General features: G+C 46.7%; 1 gene segment (V, D, J or C); it reads right to left on the bottom strand.

Annotated features, from left to right (window-relative positions):
• Window positions 1–3,037: 3,037 nt before the first annotated feature.
• LOC132818617 (Ig kappa chain V region Mem5-like) lies at window positions 3,038–15,676 on the bottom strand. The segment is given in 3 exon segments: window positions 3,038–3,500; window positions 15,111–15,434; window positions 15,621–15,676. Coding segments are annotated over 3 exon segments (702 nt in total).
• Between the last annotated feature and the right edge of the window lie 4,205 nt (window positions 15,677–19,881).

A 19,881-nucleotide genomic window follows, 5' to 3' on the forward strand; every position in this document is an offset into this window, starting at 1 on the left:
ACTGTACAGTTTTAACAAGACTTCTCTACTTTTAAATTCCAACCCCCAGCAATAAAGGTGAAAATTCCATTTGCCTTCTCAATTCCTTGCTGTACCTGCACTAACTTTCAGTGTCCCATGCACAAGAACACCCAGATCACTCTGTACTGTACTTTGTTGGAATCTCTCCCAATTTAAATAATAGTCGGCCTTTAGATTATTCTGACCAAAGTGCATGGTCTCACATTTTCTGATATTAAATTCGATCCACTGTGTCTGAATGTTTCATTTCCAGTTTGGTTTTCTCTTTGTGAATGACCACCTCAATGCATCTATCTGTTTCATGTCCCATTTGTTTATGGCCCTGATACTTGATTGTTCAGCCCTTTCCTGCTGTTTACATTCAATGTAGACAGGGAGGAGGCTGGAGGAACACAGCAAGCCAGGCAGCGGAGTAGATTAGATTAGATTCCCGACAGTATGGAAACAGGCCCTTCAGCCCAACCAGTCCACACTGACCCCAAACAGTAACCCACACAGACCCATTTCCCCTCTGGCTAATGCACCTAACACGATGGGCAATTTATCATGGTCAATTCACCTGATCTGCACATCTTTGAATTGTGGAAGGAAACCAGAGCACCCGGAGAAAACCCATGCAGACACAGCGAGAATGTGCAAAATCCACACAGACAGTCGTCCAAGGCTGGAATCAAACCTGGGCCCCTGGTGCTGTGAGGCAGCAGTGCTAACCACTGAGCCACCGTGCCGCCTTAGTTGACATTTCGGTGTGTAACTCTTTTTCAAGAATGGGGGGCGGGGGGGGGGTGTAGGGAGAGCTAAGATAAAGGGGGTGGCAGGAACAGGATGATGAAGTGGGGATTGGTGATGACAGGTAGAGGTTATGACCTGGTTGGTCAATGGGAGGAATGAATGCGGTAGCTGGCAGGAAGGAGTGGAAGGGAGGGAGAGAGATTTGGAAGGGAGACAGGGGAGTGGGAAGGGTGGTTATATGAAATTGAAGAACTCAATGTTGAGTCCTCTGGGCTGTCAGCCGCCCAGGCGTAATATGGGGTGTTGTTCCTCCAATTTGCAGTTTGGTTTGTTGTGCCAATGGAGGAGGCCAAGGATGGTCATTTCAGAAAGGGAGTGGGAAGGGGAATTAAAATAGATAGTGACTGGGAGTCAAGTCAGCCCCTCCGGTCCCAGCTAAGATGCTCGGTGAACCATTCCCTAAGTTTATGTTTGGTCTTCCCGATGTAGAGAAGACTACATCGGGAGCACCTGGTGCAGTGAATTAGGTTGGAGGAGAGGCAGGTGAATCTCTGTCTCACCTGGAGGACTGCTTGGGGCCCTGGATGGAGGTGAGGGATTAGAGTACCAGCAGGCTTTGCATCGTTTTGAGTAGCAGGGAAGGTACCTGGGATTCGGGAGGGTAGGTGGGAGAGTGACGCAAACCAAGAATTGTCAAAGAGAATGGTCCTTATGGAAGGCATTCAGTGGTGGGGAGAGGAAGATGTATTTGGTGGTGTGGTCTAGTTGGAGTTAGCAGAAGTGTTTAGGGATGATGTTTTGGATACGGAGATTGGTGGGCTGATAGGTGAGGACAGTGGGGACTCTGTTTTAATTGTGTTTGGAGGGGGCTGGATTTAGAGCAGTGGAGTGGGAAAGGGAGGAGTGCGTTGGATGACAGAAGGAGGAAAAGCACGTTGTTCGTAATAGGTGGACATCTATGATCAGTGGAAGGTCTCCTCATCTGAGCAGATGGGGCAGAGGCAGAGGAATTGGAAGAATGGGATGGAGTTCTTGCAGGATACTGAATGGGAGGAGGTGTGGTCCAGTTAGATATGGGAATCTGTGACTTTGTAGTAAATGTGTGGCTGGTTAAAGCGCAGCAGGTCAGGCAGCATCCAAGGAACAGGAAATTCGATGTTTCGGGCACAAGCCTGAACTGTTTTTCATTCATGATTTGAGAAGATTAAAGCCTAATCTTCAATCCCCAGCACAAAGCCCATTCTCAATCTATCGCTCGGAGACACAGACCTCGGAGAGACACCTACAGGCAGCACAGAGTAACACACTCACACTGAGAGAGACACCTACAGGCAGCACTAAGTAACACACTCACACTGAGAGAGACACCTACAGGCTGCACTAAGTAACACACTCACACTGAGAGAGAGAGCAGCACTGCTCACACTCCATGCTCCCTGCAGGAGTCTCCGAATGTGGGTGTTGTTGCTCAGTGCTATCTGTGGGTGTCTCACTGAGTGACACACCCACACTCAGAGACCTACAGGCAACATTAAATTAAACAATCACGCTCAGAGACACACATAAGGCCGACAATGTTGGTGAATGGCAGGAGATTGTTTCAGCAGCTTACCAACATGTAGCAGAGATTGCACAGTACAATCCCATCAGCTGGGCCTGGACCAACAAAGTGAAGAGGGAATGCATCAGATTGTACTTATTGAGTCCTAACAGCTTTCAGTTTCTGTTATTTTTGGAATGATTAATGATTGATGATTGTAATTGATTGACAGGCCAACCAGCCAATCTTGACAATGACCTGCTGAAATGCAGCCAATCAACTGAGGTGGGGGGAGGTCATCTATTTCCAAAGCATTCACCAGACAGAGACTGAATCTTCACCTTTATTCCCTTTTCCAGATTTACATTGACAGAAAAAAAACAACTGCAATTAACAGCCCAGACAGAGGAAGCTGCACAAATTCACAGCCACATTGGAGCTTGAGAAAAACACTTGTGGAGATTTTCTCAATAACACGATAATCCTGTCCCTTTAAACAGTGACAAAACCTTAAATTGGAACTGACAGCTGAGCAGGAAGGAGATCTGGTTTATTGAAGCAGAGAATTCTGAGGTTCACATTGTTTTGTACAGCTGACAGTCTTCAGCAACTTCAAGAGATTTTACTTGGCATCACAAGTCAACCATGTCCCCATCAAACACTCCCAGGACAAGGTACAGCATGGGGTTTGACACAGCGTAAAGCTCTCTTGACACTGTCACAATGATTTGCTTTAACATCCAAACCTCAGAAGGTTCTCTGAGCCAGTCCTGAGAAGGAAGAGAGTTGAAATTCAGTGCTGACAATGACCTTTGTCCTGCCAGCTCAGCCCTGTTCTATTTAAAGTTGTGTCTCCTCTGTGGATTGTCTCAAACACTCTACACACATTCTGATCTCCTGATGCTCTTGCTGAGGGGAGAGGGGAGGGTCACGTGGGTGAGGGCACAGGAGAAGCGAGCGTTGGACTCCCAGTCAGACCCAGAGAGGGTCAGCAGGCTGCTGACACTGTAGGTGCTGTCCGAAGCTCGCAGGTAGTTGCTGGTCTGAACCCCGTCCGAAATGACTGCACCGTCTTTCTTCCACTGCACCTCCAGCTCATCGGGATAGAAGTGATTGGCAAGGCACACCAGGGTAACAGTGCCCTTAACATTGACCTGCTCCAGGGAGGGAGGCAGCAGGGTCAGCTTGGGCTGAGAGTTGTCACGGCCTGAAAGATAAGAGGAGCAATTTTAATCCCTGTCATTCGAAGGGAATTCAACCTTCACAATATTCACTGGCAATACAATCTTTTTGAACATTTTTGGTCAATACAGAATAAACCTGACAAATGAACAGGCATTGTTCAAATTGCTTCTTGGGAATGTGAGGGTCACTGGCAGGGCCAGCATTTATTGCCCATCCCTAATTGCCCCTGAGAAGGTGATGGTGAAGCAGCTGAGAAAAAGGGACAGTTTTAGACCATTGTTTATGGAATGACTGTGAGCAACTGGAAGGGTTATCACTGGGGGAGCATTTCAGCGACAGTGCTCAAAACTCAGTGAGATTGAGACTATGGATGGAAGTGCAGTAAGTGTAAAAGTTTTCATTTAACTAAACTGTGTGGTGCTTTGGTAAAAGTGGACTGGAAGCAGTGACATGATGGGAAATCAGTGTCAAGGCAGTGGGAGCCCTCGATGGACGAGTCAGAGATCATTCAGAATCTGTTCCTACAAAGAGTAAAGGTGGGACTTCCAGATCTAGACCAAATGAACAAGAGGATTGGGGCCATGTCCTGACATGGATTGGGTACTGGTTGGCCGACAGCACAGAAAGAAGGAGTCTTTTTCTGAATGGCAGGTAATTACAACTTAGGGTGTCACAGGGGTCAGTCCTTGGTACCCAGTTATTCATAATATATAATAATAGGGTCAAAGATTCATAGAGACCGAAAAGGCTCATCAGCCAATTGCGTCCATACTGGTCAACAGACAACAACCCAATAATTGTCATCCATTTTTCCAGCAAAAGGGAATTAGATGCAATGTGTATTAAAGAAGGAATTAGATATAGTTCTTAGGATTAAAGGGATCAAAGAATGTGGGGAGAAAGCATAACAGGGGACTGTGTTGGATGATCAGCCATGATCATACTGAATGGTGGAGCAGGCCTGAAGGGCCGAATGGCCTACTGCTGCTCCTGTGTTTGATTTTTCGATCTGTTTCTCAGATAATGAAGGAATGTCTCTCGTCAGTTTGAAGCTGGAAGTCAGATATGTGTGGAGCTGGAAGATGTGGCCATGGTGACTAATGAATGCAGGTCAGTGAGGTGGTTCAGAAGACACATGGGATAAACTGTTTTTCTTTTTCCCTTGATGGAATGAGGGCATTGCTGGATCGGCAGCATTTATTGCCCATCCCTAATCACCCAAAGGGCAGTTTAGAGTCACCCACATTGCTGTGGGTCTGGGGTCACATGGTAAGGATGGTAGTTTCCTTCCCTAAAGGACATTAGGGAATCAGATGCTTTTTCCTGACAATCAACAATTGTTTCATGGTCATCATTAGACTCTTAATTGCAGATTTTCTTGATTGAATTTGAATGCCACCATCTGCTGGATTCTAACCCTGGTCCCCAGAACATTACCTGGATCTCTGGATTAACAGCTCAGCAATAACACCATTAGACCATCACCTCCCTTATCTCATTTTTGGTTGACTGTGAAAGCAAGAAGTTTGTTTATTCTGGAACTGTATAAAACCCCAGTTAGAGCACAGTGAGGGAACAGTGTATGGTTCTGGTCACCACATTACAGGACAGAGGAGTAGTTTATCTGGAATGGGGGCTTTGAGCTTTGCGGAATGATTGGATTGGCTGGGACTGTTTTCTTTGGATCGCAGGAGGCTGAGGGGAGATTTGATGGTGGTGTGTAAATAATGAGGGGCTTGGACAGAGTGGGTAGGAAGGACTGATTTCCACCAGCACAGAGGGCAATAACCCTGGGGAGAGATTGAAATCAGTTGGGGGCAGGATTAGAGGGGAGTTGAGGGTATTTGTTTTCACCCAGAGGTTGGTGGGATGTGGGACTCACTGTCTGAAAGGGTGGGAGAGGCAGAAACCCTCATCACATTGAAAAAACACTTAGATATTCACTTGAAACAGCGAAACCTCCAGAGCTATGGAGCAAGAGCTGGAAAGTGGGATGGAGCTCAATATCTCTTTAACAAACCTCCGATCACCCACAGATCAGGAGAACTTTGTCCGAGAACATTGGCGCAGACTCGGATCCACACACTTCGGGAAAGAGTCACGTTGGGTGTCTGTGTAGAAGGTTCTAGATTATATTTCAAACCTTGCTGCACACTGCTGGGCTGAGGTCAAGGGTGAGGCTGCAAATAGTCTCAGTGTCCTAGGGTCAGATAGGGTCACTGCTCCTAATGACCTCATGACCCCGGAAGGTGAGAGTGCGCAGACAATGGATGAGGATCCGGATCAGGAGACTCCAACCCTTAAAGAAAGACTTGCATTTGTGTAGCACCTGCCCCCAGCTCAGGATGTCCCACTGGATCTTTCTAGCAGACTGTGCACAGCGAGATCCCAAACACCATGTGATAATTAGCAGAGAAATACATTCTGAGTGATTTTGACTGGGGGATAAATATTGACCAGGGACACCAGGGGGAACTGCCTGCTCTTCATCCAATAGTGCCATGGAATGGCATCTTTCACAACTGAAAGACTCTCAGTTCATCCAAAAAATGAAGAATAGTTCCTTGAAGATGAAGTTGCAGGTAGGTAGGGGAGTGACAAAGTCATTTGGTTTGCTTTCCTTTATTGGTCAGTGCAATGATTATTGGAGTTGGGAGCTGTTGCGGCTGTACAGGACATTGATTAGGGCACTTTTGGAATACTGTGTGCAATTCTGGTCTCCCTGCTACAGGAAAAATGTTGTGAACCTTAAAATGGTTCAGAAAAGATTTACAAAGATGTTGCCAAGGTCGGAGGATTTGAGCAAAAGGGAGAGGCTGAATAGGCTGAGGCTGTTTTCCCTGGATCATTGCAGGTTGATGGGTGACCGTATAGAGGTTTATAAAATCATGAGCGGCATAGATAGGGTGAATAGAGAAGATCTTTTCTCCAGAGCAGGGGAGTCCAGAACTGGAGGGCATAGGCTGACGGTGACAGGGGAAAGATTTAAAAGGGACCTAAGGGACAACGTTTTCATTCAGAGGGTGTTAAATGTATGGAATGAGCTGCCAGAGGAGGTGGTGAAGGCTGGGACAATTACAACATTTAAAAGGCATGGGTATATTAATAGGAAGAGTTTAGAGGGATATGGGCCAAATGCTGGCAAATGGGACTAGATTAATTTTGGATATTTGGTCAGCATGAACGAGTTGGACCGAAGGGTCTGATTCTGTGCTGTCCATCCCTCTGACTCTAATTGTATTTCAATCCAGCCCTTAACACTTCAGGCTCTCCCAAAGACATTTTCAGGCATTTTTGGTTGACAAGCAGTCACTGTTGCAATGTCAGTAACGTGGCAGCCAGTTTCTGCACAGCAAGATCCCACTAGAAGCAATGAGATCAAAAAGCAATAATGATGTTGGCTCAACGATAAATATTGTCCTGAACTCAACCCAAAGAGAAAGGAATTTGGTTCAGTTGGATGGAAAATGAGAAAATGGAAGGTAAAGGAGAAGGTAGGATTGCTGGTTAGTGATGGGATTGATTGTTACCAAAAAATAAAAGGGATGGAATTTTTGAACATCAAAGGAACCATGAAAGTGCAGGGAAAATCAATAATAGTACAAACTTAAAGAGGTTGTATCTAAATGCACAAAGAATTCCGAGTAAGGGAGTAATAGTGATGCCACACATTGAGGTAAATTGAGTTTCTAAGGAATTTAAGCTAGTTAAAGTGGAGGAGGGCTCAGGAAAGGTTATTCAAGTTTCTAGAAGATGTAAAAGGACAGAAAGGATCAGGAATCGAACATAAAGCACAGCAGATAAGGGGACAATGATGGGAATGAGGGCAGTCAATGCAGGACTGAGGGTGTTGTACTTAAATGCACACAATATACACAATGGGCTGGTAGTGCAGATTGAAACTGGCAGGCACGATGTTGTGGGTATCACAGGGACATGGCTGTAAGGGAATTCGGGCTGGGAACTAAATATCCAAGGTTACATGTCCTATCAAAAGGACAGGCAGATGGGCAGAGGGGGAAGAGTTGCCTTGTTAGTGAGAAATGAAATTAAATCAATAGCAAGAAGTGATGTAGAGTTAGAAGGTGTAGAATGTGAGTGGGTAGAGCTGAGGAACTGCAATAAATAAAGAATCTGATGCAAGTTATGTCCAGATCTCCAAGCAGTAATCAGGGTGTGGGGAAGGAAATCAGTCAGGAGACAGAAAATGTCAGGGCAGACTTCAATGGATCGGTGGGCTGGGTAGTGTATCTCAAGGAAAGGTTTCATGGAATGTCGACGAGATGGATTTTGGAGCAGCTTGTGGTTGAGCCATGATGGAACAGGCAGGTCTGGATTCAGTGATGTGTATTGAGGCAAACATGATGAGTGAGTTTAAGATGAAAGTATCCCTGTGGATAAGTGACAATAATATGATAGAATTCCCCCTGTAGTTTGAGAGGGAGAAGCTGCAATCAGATTGAACAGTATTTCAGTTGAGTAAAGGTAACTCCAAAGACATGAGGAAGGAGCTGGCCAGAGTTGGTTGGAAGGGGAGTCGAGCAGGTATGATGGTGGGACAGCAAACAGCAGAGTTTCTGGGCGTAATTCAGGAAGCAGATCAGGAACTCATCCCAAAAAAGAAGAAACATACCAAGGGGAGGACAAGGCAACCATGGCTGATGAGGGAGGTCAAGGACAGCATAGAAGCAAAAGAAAAGGCATACAATATGGTGGAGAATAGTGGGAAGCCGGAGGATTAGGAAGCCTTTAAAAACCTGCAGAGGATAACTGAAAAAGCATTAAGGGTGGAGAATGTGAAATGTGGGAGTTATCTAGCCAGTCATATAAAAGAAGATTGCAGGAGTTTTATCAGGTGTATAAAAAGGAAGAGGGAGTCAAAAATAGACTATGGATCACTGGAAAATGAGGCTGGAGAAAGAATAACAGGAAAATTAGGAATAGCAGAGGAATTGAATAGATACTTTGCATCAGTCTGCACCATGGAAAACACCAGCAGTGTCCCAGTAATTCAAGACTGTCAGGGGTCGGAGGGGCCGGATAGGCTCGGAGAGTGGCCATCACTAAGGAGGAGGTACTGGGGAAGCTGGAAGGTCTGAATGTGGATAACTCACCCAGACTGGATGAACTACACCAGTGTGTTCTGAAGGAGATCACTGAGGAGATTGTGGAGGTATTGGAGATGATCTTTCAGGAATCAATGGAGTCAGGGTGTGGAGGTGAGATGGGGACGGATTTGGTGGGGGCAAGGGACAGGAAAATGGCTCACATACCACCCCTGTTTAAGAATGGAGGGAGGTAGAAGATGGGACATTATCGGCCAGTTAGCCAGGACTCAGTTGTTGGTAAGGTTTTAGACTTCAATTTAAGGATGAAATTGCAGAGGACTTGGAAGTGCAATGGCTTCATCAAGGAGACGTCATGCCTGGCAAATCTGTTAGAATTCTTTGAGGAGGCAATGAACCAATCAGACAAAAGAGAGTCCGAGGAAGTAATCTTTTTGGATTTCCAGAAGGCATTTGACATAAGATAAGCGCCCACAGTATTAGGGGCAATGTACTGGCATGGACTGAGGACTGGCAGGTTGGCATAAAGCAGAGCATGAGGAACAATGGCCGCTGGTGACGAGTAGAGTTCTGCAGGTGTCAATGTTAGGACCATAACTATTCACGTTATACATTAACAATCCGGATGAAGGAAGTGAAGACATTGTTGCTAAGTTTGCAGGTGACATGAGGTAGGTGAAGGGACAGGTAGTGTTAAGGAAGTGGGAAGGCTGTAAAAGCTCCTGGATAGGCTCGGAGAGTGGGCAAAGAGTTGGCAGATAGAATACAATGTGTGACAGTGTGAGGGTATGCACTTTGGGAGGAAGAACAAATGCAAAGACTGTTTTCTAAATGAGGAAAGTCTTTGGAAATCTAAAGCACAAACCTCATTCAGGTTTCCCTTCAGGTTAACAGGCAGGTCCAGTTTGTGCTTGGGAAGGCAAATGAAATGTTCGCATTCATTTCAGTAGGGCCAGAATACAAGAGCAGAGATGTACTGCTGAGGCTGTGTAAGGCTCTAGTCAAACCACATTTGGAATATTGTGAGCAGATTTGGGACCCATATTCTAAGAAACAACGTGCTGGCATTGAAGGGGTTTACAAGAATGATCCTGGGGATGAAAGGCTTGTCATATGAGGCGTGGTTGAGGACTCTGGGTCTGTACTTACTGGAGTTTAGAAGAATGAGGGACCTTATTGAAATTTACAGAATACTGATAGACATGCGTAGAGTGGATGCAGAGAAGATGTTTCCAAAAACAGGAGAGACTCGGTAACCAAGGTGCAGCCTCAGAATGAAGGGCCGACCCTTTAGAGCTGAGATGAGGAGGACTTTCTTCAGCCAGAGGGTGGTGAATCTGTGGAACTCATTGTTACAGAGGGCAGTGGAGGCCAAGTCACTGAGTGTATTAAAGACAGAGATAGATAGGTTTGTGATTGTTAAGGGGATCGAACGTTCCTGTGGAGCAGGCAGGAGAATGGGGGTGAGAAGCATATCTGCCAAGATCAAATGGCAGAGCAGATTCAATGGGCTGATTGGCTGATTTCTGCTCCTATTTCGTAAAGACTTCTGGAGAGTTTTCCCAAAATCCTGGAACACTGAACCCACTGGACTGTGAGCCCTGCTGGAGCTGTTTGTCATTAGAACTTTGCCCAGAGACAACCAAAGAGTGGAGAAAGTGTGCATCCATGTGGGAATTTCAGAATGCTTCCCAGTTCCTGGAATACCATGAGTGCAGGAAGTGTGGTCAGTGACAGCAGTTGGAGCTCCGGATTTCGGAGCTTGAGCAGCAGCTGGTGTCAGTGAGGAGCGTCCGTGAGGCTGAGAGCTCCGTGGAGAGCACATTTCTAGATGTGGTCACTCTGCAGCTTCAGAGTATGCAGGGAGACAGGGAATGGGGGAGCAGCAGCCAGTCCAAAAGGACCAGGCAGCTAGTACAGGAATCCCCTGAATGTATCCCACTCTCCAACCAGGATTCAGTTTGGAATCCTGATGAGAATGATGGTTCATCTGGGGAGTGCATCCAGAGCCAAACCCATGGCACCACTGGGGGCTCAGCTGTATTGGGGGGAGGGGGGTATAAGGAAGACTGGAAGACTGATCATGAAAGGAGATTCGAGAGTGAGGGCATCGATAGGTGTTTCTGCAGCTGCAGATGAGAAGCCAGGATGGTGTGTTGTCTCCCTGGTGCCAGGGTGAAGGATGTCACTGAGCGACTGCAGAGCACCCTGAGGGGAGAGGGGGAACAGGCAGCAGTCGTGGTCCACATCGGTCCCAGTGACAGAGGGAGAAAGGGGATGTAGTCCTGCTGTCAGAATTTAGGGAGCTCAGAAGGGAATTAACATCAGGAACTCAAAAGTAGGAATCTTCAGATTACTCCCAGTGCCCCAGGCAAGTGACAAGAGGAGCAGGAGGATAACACAAGTGACTGTGGGGCTGGAAAGAGGATCCAGGAGGGAGGGTTTTAGATTCTTGTGACATTGGGACTGCGTCTGGGGGAGATGGGACCTGGATAGACCAGACAGAGTTGCTCCTGAACAGAGCTGGCACTGAGCTCCTTTGAGGTGATCTACTCGTGCTGTTGGAGAGGGTTTAAACTAACTTGGCAGGGCTGTGGGAGTCAGGAAGTAATACCAGAGAGGAGCACCAAGATCTACAGAATCATCAGTGCAGTCAATAAGTCACCAGCCAGTGGGAAAGATTTAGAGGAATACATTTGCAAGGAATTTACAGAGACCTGCAAATGTAATAGTCATTATAAATGGGGTGGGGGGGGGGGGAATGTCTTTAATTTCTGAATACAGACTGGGGTAGTAGCAGTGTGAAGGACAGAGAGGGGCCAGAGTCGTGAGAGTGTGTTCATGTGAATTTTCTCCAGCTGCATGTTTCCAGTCCAGAAAGGAGGCTCTGCTAGATCTGGATCTTGGGAATGAGGAGGCCCAAGTGGATCAAGTGTCTGTGAGAGGACACTTAAGGAAGAGTGATCATTGTATCACAAAGTTGAAGGTGATGGTAGAAAAGAACAAAGGCCTTTTCAGGGTCAAACATCTTCACTGGGGAAAATGCCAGCTTCTGTAGGATATGGATGTAACGGATCCAAATAAAGTGGGATCAAAGGTTGGCAGGAAAGTCCTGAAAAGAATAGTAGAGGATGTGGACCAGGTATATTCGAGATACATTTGAAGGAGGGCAAACAATTCCTGAACTTACTCAAGGGCAAAAGTGGTAGAATTATGGTAAATAAGAAAAGGGCAAAAGAGTAACTAGAGAGAGAATAGGGCCCCATGAAGATGAACAATGTACCTCTGGGTGGATCCACAGGAAATGGTTTAGGTCTTAAATGAATATTCCAGGTCAGTATTTATCATGGAGAAAGACATTACAGAAGAGGATTTCTTAAAGTGCAAGACGGTAGATAAATCTCCAGGACCTGATCAGGTGTATCCCAGGACATTGTGGAAAGCTAGGAAAGAGATGGCTGGATCCCTTGCTGAGGTATGTTTCTGATTGACCGCCATGAGTGAGGTTCTGGAGAACCAGAGAGGTTGGCTAATGTTAGCCATTGTTTAAGGAAAAGCCAGGGAACTATAAACCAGTGGGACTGATGTCATTGCTGGGTAAGTTATTGGAGTGAATTCTGAGGAACAGGATTTGCATGCATTTGGACAATCAATGCAGTTTTGTGCATGATAATCATGTCTCACTAACGTGATTGAGGTTGTTTGAAGAGAAGATTGGGGTAGGCAGAACAGTAGACACTGTCTATATGGACTTCAGTATTTGACAAGGTTCCACATGATAGACTGATTAGGAAGGTTAGGCCACATGGGATCCAGGGGGAGCTAGCCATTTGGGTAAAAAAATGGCTTCAAGATAGGAGACAGAGAGTGGTGGTAAGGGGTTGCTTTTCAGACTGGAGATCAGATGTCAGCTGTGTGCCACAAGGATTGGTGCTGGGTCCATGGCTTTTCATCATTTAAATAAATGATTTGGATGTGAATATAGGAATTATGGCGAGTTTGTAAATGACACCAAAATTGGTGGTACAGTGGATAGTGAAGAAGCTTATCTGAGAGTACAGTGGGACCTTGATCATTTGGGGAAATGGGCAGAGGTGTGGCAAATGGACAAAAGTGCAGACTGCAGATGCTGGAAACCAGAGTTTAGATCAGAGTGGTGCTGGAAAAGCACAGCATGTCAGGCAGCATCCGAGGAGCAGAAAAATTGATGTTTCGGCTAGAGGAATCCTGATGAAGGACTTTTGCCCGAAACGTCGATTTTCCTGCTCCTCGGATGTTGCCTGACCTGCTGTGCTTTTCCAGCACCGCTCTGATCTAAACGTGTGACAAATGGAGTTCAATTTAGATAAATGTGAGATGTTGCATTTTGGAAAATCAAACCAGGGCAGGAGTTATACTGTTAATGGTGGGGCCCTGTGGGGTGTTGCTCAACAAAGTGACCTCGGGGTGCAGGGGCAGGGGCAGGGGCAGGTGCAGGGGCAGGGGTAGGGGCAGGGGCAGGTGCAGGGGCAGGTGCAGGGGCAGGGGTAGGGGCAGGGGCAGGGGCAGGTGCAGGGGCAGGGGCAGGGGCAGGGGCAGTGGCAGGTGCAGGGGCAGGGGCAGGGGCATTATTCCTTGACAGTGAAGTCACAGGGAGACAGGGAGATGAAGAAGATGTTGGGTACACTTGCCTTTATTGGTCACTGCACTAAGTATCAGAGTTGGGACATCATTTGCAGCTGTACAGGAAATTGGTGAGGCTACTTTGGGAATAATGTGAACAATTCTGATCATCCTGTGATAGGAAGGATGCTGTTAAACTTAAAATTCTGCAGAAAAGATTTACATGGATGTTGCCTGGAACTGGAGGGTTTGAGCTGTCGGAAGAGGCTCAATAGACGGGTTATTTTTCCTGCAGGATCGGAGACTGAGGGGTGGCCTTATAGATGTTTATAAAATCATGACGGGCATGGACAGGGTGTATATCCCAGGTCTTTGCCTTGGGAAAGGGAATCCAAAACTAGAGGGTATAGGTTTAAGATGAGAGGCAAAAGATCCAAAAGGGACCTGAGGGGTAACTTGTCACACAGAGGGTGGTGTGTGTACGGATCGAGCTGTCAGAGAAAGTGCTGGAGACGGATACAATTATAACATTTAAAAGATGTTTGGATGGGTACATGAATAGGAAGGGTTTAGAGGGATGTGGGCTAAATGCTGGCAAATGGGTTGAAGTCAGTTTTGGATATCTAGTTAGCATGGAGAAGTTAGACTGAAAGATCTGTTTCCACGCTGTGTGACTCCGTGACCATTAGAGGCTGGAAAAGCTGAGACCTTTTACCCTGAAGTGCCGGAGGCTGAGGAGTGACCTTATAGAGGTTTATAAAATCATGAGGGACATAAATAATGTGAATAATGCAGGAAGGAGGTGAATGTTTTGTAGAGCTGGTAAACATATGCACAAAGATCATTCCAGGGATGAGGAATATCAGTTATGAAGATACATTGGAGAATTTGGGACTGTCTTCTTTGGAGAAAGTTACAGATCACACAACATCAGGTTATAGTCCAACAGGTTAATGTGGAAGCACTAGCTTTTGGAGCGCCGCTGACAATCATTTGATGAAGGAGGGGCGCTCCGAAAGCTAGTGCTTCCAAATAAACCCCCTGTTGGACTATAACCTGGTGTTGTGTGATTTTTAACTTTGTCCACCCCAGTCCAACACCGGCACCTTCAAGTCTTTGGAGAAGGCAGCGAGGAGAATTGTTCCAGAAATTCAAAATCAGGAGGGGCCTGGAACAGAGTAAATCGGGAGAAAATGATTCCACTTGTGAAAGGATTGAGACCGAGAGGCCGCAGATTGAAAGTAATTGGAAAAGTAAGAAAAGTGAGATGAGGGAAAACATTTTAAGCCAGTGGGTGGTTAAGGTGTGGAATGCACTGCCTGAGAGTGTGGTGGAGGCAGCTTCAATTGAAACATTCCGAAGGGAATGAGACTGTTATCTGAAAAGGAACAATGTGCAGGGTGACAGGGAGAAGGCAGGAGAATGACACTCAGTCAATTGCTCATTCGGAGAGCTAGTCCAGACAGGATGGACGGAATGGCCTCCTTGTGCACTGTAACAATTCTGTGATTGTGTGATTGAGCAGAGTTAAAGCTGAGGGAGGTGGGAGCTCGGTGTCTCACTGTGCTGCTGCTGCTGCAGCTGCTGCTGAGGTCAGTGAGATCAGAGACTGGGACAGGGAGCCAGAGCTCACATCAAACTCTGCCCGTGTCCGTCACACTGAGACTGGCAGGAGGCTACTCACTGATTTCACTCCATGCTGCAGGAATGGGACCACAGGCTGCAAATGGACAGAGCTCCTCCACACGGTGAGTAAAACTGACTGACTTATATCTTGCTTTTTTTAAAGAGGGCATGAAAGTAAAGAAATACAGCTGGACACCCTGTTAGACACAGTGCTCCTCAATCAACCATTTCATTCACTGCAGCTCCCCACTAACACCTTCAACAAATCAGTAACTGTATTTTAGAAAGTGTGTTTCAGTATTGACAGGGTTAATAACAGAGGATTGAGGTTTACTTACTCAGTCTGAGCTTGGTTCCTTTACCGAACGACCAGCTGTAATACTGCTGACAGTAATAATCAGCGACATCTTCATTCTGAACGTTGCTGATTGTCAGGGTGTAACTGGTCCCTGATCCACTGCCGGTGAATCGCTCCGAGACTCCTGTGTATCGAGTTGCTGCACTGTAGATCAGGAGAGAGGGTTTCTGACCTTTTCGCTGCTGGTACCAGTTAACATAGTTGCTAACATATTGACTGGCTGTACAGGTGAGTGTTGCGGTCTGGCCCAGTCCCACTGACAGCACCGGGGGAGACTGGGTCATGATGATGTCCCCATTGATACCTGAGGGGTCAGAGAGAAACACAGTGAAGTCAGAACTGTCACAGAAAGAGCCGGTCAAATGAGAGATTGTTGGAGACACTGAGCATTCCTCTGGTTTCAGCATTTTCCCATCAATCACAAGTCAGTGGAATTGGAGTGAAATGGAGAACAGCGAAAGATTCAAGGTGGAAGGAGAGAGATTTGTACCTGCGACACAGAATGCCAGGAGCCAGATCAGCTGGATGTGTGAAATCATGGTGTGTGCTCCTGTCCCTCTGCCTGGTTCCTGATAAACTCTCCCTTCACTGGGCTCTGCTTTATAAAGCTGCAGCCTGTGAGAGTCTGACTGGGTGTTCCTCAGTATGTAAATGGCATCAGGCAGAGAGAGCCACATCCTCACACTTCCTCTTCTCTTTCTTTCTATCTCACTCTCTCTGTCTCAGAGTCATTGATGTGAACAGCACTGAATGAGGCCATTTGGCCCATTGTGTCTGTGCTGGTAAACAAAGATCTGATGACACTAATCCCATCCTCCAGCTCTTGGCCCATTACCCTGGAGGCTACAGCAACACAAGGGAATATCTAAACACTGCTCCAATTGTCACGAGAGTTTCTGACTCAACCAGCCTTTCAGGCAGTGAGGTTCAGACTCTCACCACCCTCTGGGTGAAAATATTTCTTCTCAACTCTCCTCCCACTCTCCAACTCGCCTGGCCATGGAGTCACTCGTGTTCAGAACGATGAGAGGGGATCTGATTAAAACATATAAAATTGTAACTGGGCTGGGCAGGGAGGAGGTTTCCCCTGGTTGGGAGTCTGGAACCAGGGGACACAGGCTCAGGGGGATACAGGGTTGACCATTTCGGACTGAGATGAGGAAACATTTCTTCACTCAGAGGGTGGTCAACCTGTGGAATTCTCTACCACTGAAGGCTGTGGAGGACAAGGAACTGAATACATTCAAGTAAAAGAGAGAGATAATTGTTTTGCATTTTAACAGCTTGAAGAGAATGGGGAGAAGGCAGGAATATGGCTTTGAGAGAGAGGATCAGACATAGATCTTAGAATGCCTACAGTGTGGAAACAGGCCATTTGGCCCGACTAGTCCACACCGACCCTCAAAAAAATGATGACATTCAAAACTTGATACAGCCATGATCATACTGAATGACAGAGCAGAATCAAAGGGCCGAATGGCCTACTGCTGCTCCAAGTTTCTACGTGTCCATGTCTGTGTTACCTTAATCTCTGTACCAGATTATGAAGTCCTTTACTGATGTAAAATGTGCCATCCTACCCACCCTATCACTGTCCTGAATAATCTTATCCCTCTCTATCAGGTCCCTTTTGAGCCTTCACTGCTCAAAGCTCACATTCAGGCAGCATCCTGGAAAATCTCCCCTGTACCCTCTCAGGTACCATCACATTCTTCCCAGAGTGTGGTGACCAGGACTTGTCCCTCTCTCTCTGACTCACATCTGCCATTTCTTTCTCTCTACCTCTATCTCTCTCTCCTAATGTTAATCTCTTTCATGTTCTCTCCCTCTCTCTCTCACACACACACACACGCGCTCTGTCTCATAGCCACATTCTCCAACTCACTGATGCTTTCTGACTACATCTTATCATCTGTTTCGCCATCTCTCACTGTCTCTGTTACTCGCTCCCTCTCTCACTCAGCCTCCAATTGTTACCTGTCACTCTCTATTCCTCCCTCTTTCTCTCTCCCTCCCTCTCTATCTTCCAATTTACAGTCTCTCTCCCCCTCTCTCTGTCATTATAAATCTACCCATACTCATCTCTCTTTCTCTCACAATCAACCCTACCCTCCCTCTCAACTCTCTTCATGCTTAGTCTCACACCCATCCTGTCTCTTTCTCTCTCTCTCTCCTTGTCTCTTTGTCTCTCTCCATCCCTCTCAGTCACACTGTCTCACATCTTGTTTTTCTCTCTCTATCCCTCAACCTCACCATTTCTACCTCCCTCTACCCCTCTCTTGGTCCCCTCACATATCTTACACCGTATCAGATGCTCGTCCCTCTATCTCTCTCTCTCACTTTCTTTCTTTCTTTCACACACACACACACACACACACACACACACACACACACACACACACACACACACACAATTTTTCCCTCCATCTCTCTCTGTCTCACTGCTCTCTCTTTCTGACAGTGTCCTGGGTGGTGACAGTTGAATGCAGGATAAATCTCCCTCTGCTTTGCCCCACTAATGGATGTTAACCTTTGACCCCTGTCTTCTCCTTGAGTAAGACCCTATTTCCACGTTGACCAGGGTTTGGCCTCTCTCACGAAGATGGACAGATTCTGGTCAAATGAAGGGCAGTTCTGTGCTGTTCTGTGCTGTTGGCCTATTCTCACTGGGGACTGATTTGGACACAAACCTCATTCCATGAAGGCCTAGCAGAGAGAGGAGATCCTCAGGCCATCAGTGTGAGTTGGAGGCACAGGACAGGCTCTGACCACTGACCCATCCTGTCCATTCACAACATGTTCCAATCCCTTCCCCTCTCCTTCCCCTTCCATGGTCAGTCTTTTCTGAAATGGAGTGGTCCCTTCCCTGTCTCACACCAAGGAGGAGATGGACAGATATTTAATGGGTAATGGGTTAAAGGATGATGGAGAGTGGGCAGGAAAGTGGAGTTGAGTCTGAGATGTGATCAGCCATGATTGTATTAAATGGTGGAGTGGGCTCGAGGGGCTGAATTGCCTGCTCCTGCTCCTAGTTCTTATGTTCCTCCACCCCCTCCCCCATCCCTCTTACTGCAACTTTGTGAACATTCTTGGAATGTTTGGACATCGAAGGAGTTATGTGAATTCAGGATTTGTGTGGATTTAATGTGGGGACAGAATTGCACACGGGCTGTGATAGCTCCTGCGGTTGAATATCCTGCTGGCAGGCTTCCGCCTTCCATATACAGATGGGGAAGTGGGGGAGGTCGGAATGTACTGCCGGGGTACACGGCACTGTCCTCTAGCAATGTGGTTGACTCTCTAGTGCCCTCTGAAATGGCCGCGCAAGGCTCTCAGTTGTATCAATTATGACAATGTTCCAACAAAGAAATGAGACCGGACGGACCACAGGCATCGATCTAGACACCGAAAAGACAATGACAGAAACAGCCCTGTCTACCCTGCTCCATCCTCCTTACTGACATCTGGGAGCTAGGGCCAAATTCAGGAGAGCTGTCTCACAGATGACTCAAGCAACAGCCTGACACTGTCATACTCACAGAACCATACAGACAATGTCCCAGACACTGCCATCACTGTCCCTGCATGTGTCCTGTCCCACCAGAAAGGCAGACCCAGCAGAGCTGATGACACAGTGGTCTACAGCCAGAAGGGAGTTACCCTGGGAAGTCTCAAAGTTGGCTCTGGACCTCATGACACCAGGTTAAACATGGGCGTGGAAACCTCCTGGTGATTACAAGGTATCTTGCTCCCTCAGCTGATGAATCAGTCTCTCCTGGATGTTGAACAACATTTAGAGGAAGCACTGAGGGTGATGACAGCAGAGAGTGTACTCTGGATGGGGGGTTTCAATGTCCACCACTGAGAGTGGCTCGGCAGCAGCATTACTGATCGAGCTGGTTGGTTCCTCATGGATGTAGCTGAGGGACTGGCTGTGCAGCTGGAACCAAAAATGATGGATAAAGATGCTTGACCCCATCCTCACCAATCTTGTGGCTGTAGGTGCATCTATCCTTGACAGTATTGGTAAGAGTGACCAGCACACAGTCCTTGTGGAAACAAAGTCTGACCTTCACATTGAGAATCCCCTCCATTGTGTTGTGTGGTACTATCACAGTGCTAAATAGGACAGACTCCGAACAGATATTGCAACTCAAGGCAAACTTGTAAATGGGGATGATTGCCAAAGATTGCATAATGCTCAGCACTCTTCTCAACTCCACAGATACTGAAGCAGTCCACATGCAAATGCAACAATATCTGGACAATATCCAGGTTTTGTCTGAGAAGTGACATTTCCCATTGGTGCCATGCAAATGCCAGCCAATCACCATCACCAATAAGAGACAAACTTAACATCGCCCCTTGACAATCCATGCTATTACCATCACTGAATCCCCACGATCAACATTCTTGAGGTGCCATTGACCAGAAACACAACTGGATTCACCAAAGAAACACAGTGGTTACAAGAGCAAGTTAGAGGCTAGGAATACTGCATCCAGTAATTCACCTCCTGATCCCCCAAAGCCTGTCATCAATCAGAAGTGTGAGCAAATACTCCCCACTTGCCTGGACAGGTGCAGCTCCAACAACATTCATAGATTGATAGTGTCACAGAGTCATACAGCACAGAAACAAACCCTTAAGCCAAACTTTTACATGCTGACCAGGTTTTCTGAAGTGAAATCATCTTATTTGCCTGCATTTCACACATATCCCTTGAAACCTTTCCTATCTATGTCGATTGT

This window comes from Hemiscyllium ocellatum, chromosome 9, assembly GCF_020745735.1.
Source record: "Hemiscyllium ocellatum isolate sHemOce1 chromosome 9, sHemOce1.pat.X.cur, whole genome shotgun sequence".
Taxonomy (NCBI): domain Eukaryota; kingdom Metazoa; phylum Chordata; class Chondrichthyes; order Orectolobiformes; family Hemiscylliidae; genus Hemiscyllium; species Hemiscyllium ocellatum.